General features: G+C 44.6%; 1 protein-coding gene across 1 annotated transcript; it reads right to left on the bottom strand.

The window, feature by feature from the left end:
- Window positions 1-5,014: 5,014 nt before the first annotated feature.
- CHRM5 (cholinergic receptor muscarinic 5) lies at window positions 5,015-7,013 on the bottom strand. The gene has a single exon (XM_022587104.2). It carries the CDS (start codon window positions 6,767-6,769, stop codon window positions 5,168-5,170), a length of 1,602 nt encoding a protein of 533 aa, XP_022442812.2. The 5' UTR covers window positions 6,770-7,013; the 3' UTR covers window positions 5,015-5,167.
- Between the last annotated feature and the right edge of the window lie 1,065 nt (window positions 7,014-8,078).

Raw genomic sequence — 8,078 nt, 5'->3', positions numbered from 1 at the left:
ACCACTACTGGGATAAAACATCATGTCTTGCTAATGTGAGGCACTGAGGACACATCACATTTGTGACATTCCTGCCCAAATCAAAACAAACAAACTGAATCTGATGTGAAACATCAGACAACCGCAAACTGATGGAAATTCATTTTTTTTTAAACTAACCCTTTAATTAATTAATTAATTTTTGGGGGCTGTGTCGGGTCTCAGTTGTGGCATGTGGGATCTTTGTTGCGGTGCACGGGCTTCTCTCTAGTTGTGGCGTGTGGGTTTTTTCCTCTTCTTTAGTTGTGGCGTGCATGCTTAAGGGCGCTTGAGCTCTGTAGTTGTGGCGTGTGGGCTCCAGAGCGCGTGGGCTCTGTAGTTTGTGGCATGGGAGCTCAGTAGTTGTGGTGCGAGGGCTTAGCTGCCCTGTGGCATGTGGGAACCTAGCTCCCCGACCAGGGATCGAACCTGAATCCCCTGCATTGGAAGGCAGACTCTTTACCACTGGACCACCAGGGAAGTCCCTGAAAATTCTTCTTTAAAAATTGGATTGAATGTACGCTAAAGAAATGACCATATCATAAAAGACGAAAGAAAGCTGAAGACCTCTTCCAAATTAAAAAAGTCCAAGAGACATGACAACTAAATGCAGTGTGTGGTCCTGGATTAGATCCTAACTGGAAAAGAAATTCTTATAATGAACATTGTTTGAACAACTGGTAAAAGTTGAGTATGGACTGTATTACATAATTATGATTCACATAATAATATTACTGCAATGTTGAATTTCCTGATTTTGTATTTGTATTGTGGTAATGTAAGATAATTTCCTTGTTCTTAAGAAATACCCACTGGAGTATTTAGAGGTCAGTGGATGTGATGTCTGCAACTTACTCCAAATGGTTGAGAAAAAAAAAAATATGTACACACACACACAGCACAAATGTGGCAAAATGTTAACAACTGGGGAATGTGGGAGAAGGATATCAGAGTTCTCTGTACTATTATTGCAGCTTTTTTTCTAAGTTTAAAATTATCCTCCCCCCCAAAAAAAAGTTGTATGTTTTAAATAATTTTTCTTCTGGTTCCTTTCTGGATGCTTAAAAAAAGTATTTCCCTTCTTCCTCTCACTCTCAATCTGGGGCTCTTATTGGAAAGAATTATATAATCTCAAACTTTACTGGTGATATGAGTAGGAGGAGATGGGAATTAGTATCCCTTACAATGGGAATGAAATGACTGGGGCACCAGCTCTTCGAGCAGTTGGAGAAGAAATGCTGCTGTTCTGGTTTGTTGCAGGTATTGGCTAACGTGCCCTGGATTGAGGTCTGCCTCACCTCCCTCGTCCTGGAGGGTGATGGGATCATTTTAGTCACAGGAATCTTGTCATCATTATTTCATCTTAATTTGGTCATTTGGTAACTGAGAGGAAAGGGGAAAATCACAAAGGTGGCAAGAGGGACATGTATCTACATTGTATATCAACCCCTACCACCTTAAAAGGCCAGGCAATGCGAATGTGTGTGGAATCTCTAACATAGATGGATCTGTCAAGCTCACTGAGACCATTTCCTTTCTTTTTTTTTTCAAATTTATTTATTTAATTTATTCATTTTTGGCTGCATTGGGTCCTCGTTGCTGCATGGAGCCTTTCTCTAGTTGCGGTGAGCGGGGGCTACTCTTGGTTCCAGTGCGCGGGCTTCCCATTGAGGTGGCTTCTCTTGTTGCAAAAGCATGGGCTCTAGGCGCGCAGGCTTCAGTAGTTGTGGCACATGGGCTCAGTAGTTGTGGCTTGCAGGCTCTAGAGCGCAGGCTCTAGAGCCCAGGCTCAGTAGTTGTGGCACACGGGCTTTGTTACTCCATGGCATGTGGGATCTTCCTGGACCAGGGCTCAAACCCGTGTCCCCTGCATTGGCAGGCAGATGCTTAACCACGGTGCCACCAGGGAAGCCCGAGACCATTTTCTTATTTAAACACTTTGCGTTGGACTACTGTGTGGTTAAATTTCTTTAATATCTAGAACAATGCTAGTATGATACAGAAAAGCAGTCCAGTCCCCACATCCTTTGCTGTGAGTCCAGTATTTACAGTAGACAATGGGATTTTTCTCTCCAGAGATTAGGTACAGATTTCACAATGACAAAGAGCCAAACATCAGCATCACCCTCAAAAGACATTCACCAAAGGAGCAAAGCAGAGACCAGGAATACTGACAAAATGCTTTAACCAAACATTGTACTGAAAACAGATTCCTCGACAAGCCATCAAATTCACAGCAAGGAGAAACAAACCACAACATTAGCAACATAGCAGTATCCAACAGGCCACTAATCAAAGATGCACATAGTGTACCACAAACAGAGCTTTGGAGAAGCTCTTAGAGCTCTAAGCTCTAAGAAGGCCTAAGATCCAAAGTCAGTCCACACCGTACCCATCCACGCCTCAGGTCCCTGTAGTTTACAGTTGGATCTGTTCATTCTGAGGACCCCACCAGAGGCCCTATTCTAAATAAGTCTACTTTCCCCTAGTAGTTTGGGGCATTCTTTTTGTCTTTGTCAAGGGGCATAGGTAGTCTTCATAACTGGTTGCCTCCCAAAGCCTGTGATGTAGGAGGCATAGGCCTCTCAATGAATTTCACAAAAGACAAAAAAGGCTTAGTTCTAGGCAGTTGTGGAGTGAGAAAAGTGTGCCTCCACCAGCCCACCCCCTCAGTTCTGTGTTCTTTTGTTTGCATTAGTTTGTATCTCTGTCTACTGTGAACAGTGAGTGAGCTCAAAGTGCTATCCTCTTGGAGGGATTTTCACTTTTGTCAAAGCCTTAAACTCAAAGAATCAGCTGTTTATCCAGAGCTTATGAAGCCACATCCTGTTGGCATCTTGTAGACCTGGGAGTCTCTGTCTTGGAGAATTGAGCCAGTTAATATTCTCTACCAAATTCTTGGTGGGTGTCAACCTGCCCTTCATAAAGCCTCAGCAGCTACATTGCTTCAAAGATGTTCCATCTCAACATCAAGTCCCTACAGGGCTGGAGAGGCCTGGGTTTCCACTTCCCTGAAGCGTCCTTGGTACTCTGTAGAAGAGGCCAATTCACTCTTCAGTGGAAAGCTTGAAACTCTCCTATACTCAAGTACATACCAAATTCCCAGGACAACTAAACCAGCTATTTTTACATCCCTTTAGCAAACGAGGCTGAAAAAGAACTGGCCCACGTTAGGTGAAAAGAAGTCCAGAGATTTTTATATACAACTGCAGATGTAATTAACAGGTTAAGTAATGAGTTTCTGTCTGACAGGAATGTTTCATCTTTAAAATCCTTGTTGTACGCTATACTGCTGCTTTCTTTGTGGACTGTTCATTAATTTTATGCATTATTGTATTGTTTTGATTTCTTGCACATTGGTTTATTTTCAGAATTATCAAAGAAACCTCTTAGATTTGGTCTGTTTATATACGCAGAGATTTCAGTTAAAATTTGGTTTTTGGATAATCCTGATATTTAAATGTATGTTGATAACTTTTATTTTTATACATTATTATGGCCTACATTTTGTTTTTAAAGAAAACATGGTCATTTTTAATGACCATAGCCAGCATTACTGGACCTCAACTGTATTTTTCTGGGCTTCTCATTTTTGTGAATTTGGAGAGGAATGACTAAGTAAGTCATTTCTTTTTTTTTTTTTTAAATAAATTTATTTATTTATTTATTTATTTATGGCTGTGTTGGGTATTCGTTGCCGCACGTGGGCTTTCTCTAGTTGCGGTGAGCTGGTGCTACTCTTTGTTATGGTAGGCGGGCTTCTCATTATGGTGGTTTCTCTTGTTGTGGAGCACGGGCTCTAGGTGCACAGGCTCAGTAGTTGTGGCTCGCGGACTCTAGAGCGCAGGCTCAGTAGTTGTGGCACACGGGCTTAGTTGCTCCGCGGCATGTGGGATCTTCCTAGACCAGGACTCGAACCCATGTCCCCTGCATTGGTAGGCGGATTCTTAACCACTGTGCCACCAGGGAAGCCCAGTAAGTCATTTCTGAGCCATGATTTGGAGGACCTATTTTTTTTTAAAAGAGCCTTTCCCCTGCTGTCCCTCTAAATAGCATTTCTGGCTGGAGACAGCAAAGTGACCTGCTTGTGTCTGGGTGTGAATTGAGGGTCTGGATGAGGGCCTGCAAAAGGGCCTGGAAGAAGTTCAAAAGCATGGAGTGAAACCAAATTTGTTTTGCACATTTTGCCTCAGGTTTGCCTTGTGAAGAGATTAGAAAGACCTCTGAAAATAATTTGAGAGAACCATGATTAAACAGACTGGAGAAGGTCTTTACCCAGTGAAGAGCTGTCATACAATTAGTCTTCCTAAGGACAGAGCATAAATAAATGGGTTCAAAGGGCACAAACTACAATACATAATATTCGTTTACATAAAAGGAAAAAAATCCCCACTGGTAAAAACAAAATAAATGACTGTGGAGACCTGATCACCTTTATTAGCAGAATAGAGGCTTCTCTGTAGGACTGGGTGTGGTCAGGTTCCAGTATCCTTTCAGACCCAGGACTCTGAGAGGAAGGGTGGTTCTGTGGGGACCAGCCTGGCCTCAGTGGGTACCAGGAATTGGCATCAGTTGTGAAAAGGAAGAGCAAGAGCTTTGCTCAGATGTAGGGACAGGAAAGCATACCACAGTACAGAGCACATAATAGCTGCATAATAAATACTGATCAGTTCATAAAGAAATAGAATCTTAGAAGCCAGTTGAATATCACTCTTGTTAACAGGTGACACTGACTTACAGTCTCGTTCTCACTGAAATGAGACAACTTCACAGACACATACATACTGCACAAAACTCTGTGACAGGTTTCCACTGGTCCTGCTGTTGCCCACAGAAGGTTGGACAGGAGCTCCCTCAGTTGTTGTTCGCTGTGACCAACTGCTCCTCCTCCTGTGAAGGGTCATGAGTCTGTCTCTTTACTTTGGTGGCAAACACTCCAGCAGCATCAGGCGACCCTGGTCATGGAAAAGAATCATTCAATATGGCAGTAACTGTGGCAGCTGTGACTCTTTCCTTCTGGTGACGGACCTCGAGGCTTTCCATGTCCTCAGGGACTCAAAAGGTCTTTTTGAAAAGTAAAGCAGAATCAGCTCACCCGTCCTCAGAGGACCTTGACCTTGGTCATTCTTTTGAGGGGAGTCGTTACTTTTCAGGGGAGCTTGCTGTTCCCCTGCCAGTACAATTTCTCTTCCACTTTTTTCTTTTTCCATCGGCAGAGAAGCAGCATCTTAAAGGTCTTCCTGAAGGTTCTGTTGCAGAGGGCATAGCAAATGGGGTTGACAGTGCTATTGACATAACACAGCCAATAGCCCAAGTGCCACAGGGTGACTGGGACACACTTGTCGCAGAAGGTGGAAACCAGGACCATGATGTTGTAAGGGGTCCACGTGATGATGAAAGCCAGGAGAATTGCACTCAGGGTCTGGGCTGCTTTCCTCTCTTTGACGAGGACCATCCTCTTTCGTTTGGTCATCTGATGGCTGAGGTTGGGATCAAGGCCTTTCGTCGAAGGATCCTTGGACACCGGGAAGGAGCAGGGCATGATTTTCACCTTGCGACAGCCGTTGTTGGTATCCTGGGTCCCATCAGCTTTCACCACCAGCCGGAACTTATAGGCCATGCACTTCTGACTCTTGGGTCGATGAGCAGCAGCTGGAGACAGGAAGTAGTTTTGGGTGTCATAGTCATTTTTTTCAGTTTGAGCGTTCACAAAAGTTTCCTTGACCTCTTCAGCACTGAATTCTTCCCTTGGGCTTTCCTTGGCCTGACTCTTGTAGACCACTTGAAAGACAGGGTCAGTGGTGGGCTTGTCTTCATCTTCTGAGGAGGGGTAGCTGCTACAGGTGGTTAGCTGCTCAGCTTTGCCCCACTCAGTGCTCGGGCCAGTGGCTCGGGATCGCTTCCCAGTGACGGAGGTGCTCCTGCAGGAGGATGGCCAGGAGGCTTGGTTCCTTTCCCTCTGGGCCAGTGTGGGCTGGGGGCAGCAGCTAAAGCAGGACGTGAGCAGAGCCTCTTGAGCTGGCTTTCTCTTCTCAGTTTCAGCCACGCAGTCAGAGCCCTGGAGATCGGCCAGGTCCTTGGTTCGCTTCTCTGTTTCCCGGTAGATTCGGCAGTAGAGGATTGTCATCACAGAAACAGGGATGTAGAATGCAGCGATGGCAGTGCCAAAAGTGATGGTGGGCTCCGAGAGGAACTGGATCTGGCACTCATCTGGTGGGACCGTCCGCTCCCCAACCAAGTACTGCCAGCAGAGGATCGCTGGGGCCCAGAGGATGAAGGAGATCAGCCAGGCCAAGCCAATCATGATGCCAGCCCTCTTTGGGGTACGCTTGGCCCGATACGTCAGGGGTCTTGTGATAGAAAAGTATCGGTCAAAACTGATCACCAGAAGGTTCATGACAGAAGCATTGCTGGCCACGTAGTCCAGTGCAAGCCAAAGGTCACAAGCCAGACTCCCGAGAGCCCAGTGTCCCATGAGGATGTAGGTAGTGTAGAGGTTCATGGAGAAGATCCCAATGATGAGATCTGCACAGGCTAAGCTGAGCAGGTAATAGTTATTAACTGTCTTCAGCTGGCTGTTGACTTTGAAAGAGATCATGACTAAGACGTTGCCCACGGTGGTGATCAGGCTCACCACAGCTGTCACAGCTGCGATGGTGATGACTTCCCACAACCTGTGGCGTTCCAAAGGCTGGTGGTTCACTGGGGTGCCATTGACGGTAGTAGCATTGTGGTAAGATTCCCCTTCCATCCTGGTGCAAGAGTTTACATTAGGAGTAAGTCTTAGGTTCTAGACTGTTCTCTTTTCTATCTCATTTCTCTGGCCAGTTTCTGGAAGAGAGGGAAATACATTAGCTCCACTCACCAGCATGAATTTCTTTTCCACTCATTGTTTATAATTTCTAACAGAACATTAAATGTGGTCCCACACCTATTCAGAGCAAGATGCTGAAATCTCTAAAGTTTTGATAACACTTTTTATAAAGGCATCTCCTCCCTTTGCTTTTTATGATTACCAATGCCTGAGAGCCTTTCTTGTACATGAGTCTGCTGCCCTCTTGTGGTTCTAATGGGCAATTTTTAAAAAAGGGCTGGGAAGATGACAAGGGCAAACAAAAAGAAAAGAATCAGATTGTTGGAAAGCAGGGAAGAGGGGAAAACAGGTGATGTTAAGTTATCTTAGACTATGGCCTTGAGGTCAGACCCTCTGTTTTTTGTTTTTTTGTTTTTTTGCGGCACGCGGGCCTCTCACTGTTGTGGCCTCTCCCGCTGCGGAGCACAGGCTCCGGACGCGCAGGCCCAGCGGCCATGGCTCACGGGCCCAGCCACTCCGCGGCATGTGGGATCTTCCCGGACCGGGGCACGAACCCGTGTCCCCTGCATCGGCAGGCGGACTCTCAACCACTGAGCCACCAGGGCAGCCCCAGACCCTCTCTTTTTTAAGCTCCTGGTGATAAGTATCTATTTTTCATTCACTTGGGAAAAAGACAAGTTGTATCTACTTTATAGTCCAAGTTTATTGAGTTTAATTATAAATTCAGTTATTAAACATTATTGAGGCACTGTTGTGAGCCAAGGCTGTATTACAGTACTTCTCCCTGACTTAATGCACACACTCCCCATGAGTACCTAGTTTTCATCTAGAGGGTTTAAAAGTTGCCCCAGCTGCTGAAGATGTTGACCCTCCCTCCATTTTGGGGCTATTTGCATTGTCACAAATGTTTTAAATTATCTTTTTTTCTGATTTTAAAGTAATATGCTCCTTGTAAAAGTTCAAGCAATGTCAAAATATATAACTTAGAAAGCGAAAGTTTCTTCTAATTCCATCTTGCCAGGGTAATCAATGCTAACAGGTGTATTTTGACAGCTTTTCCCTATGCATATAACATGCTAACAGGTATTTAAACACATTTTTTTCTAATGGGTGGATTTTTAATGTTTACACTAAATTTTGTTTTTTACTTAAAGAATCATCATGGACATCTTTGGATCAGTACATCTTTTGGATCAAAGCTATCTTTTAAATTTTAATGACTACATTATCCCACTTAATGGATGTA

This window comes from Delphinapterus leucas, chromosome 2 (genome assembly GCF_059928025.1).
Source record: "Delphinapterus leucas isolate spDelLeu-1000000601 "Yukka" chromosome 2, BTC_Dleu_Yukka2, whole genome shotgun sequence".
In the NCBI taxonomy this organism is placed as follows: Eukaryota; Metazoa; Chordata; class Mammalia; order Artiodactyla; family Monodontidae; genus Delphinapterus; species Delphinapterus leucas.
This window is presented reverse-complemented; position numbering and strand designations above follow the sequence as displayed.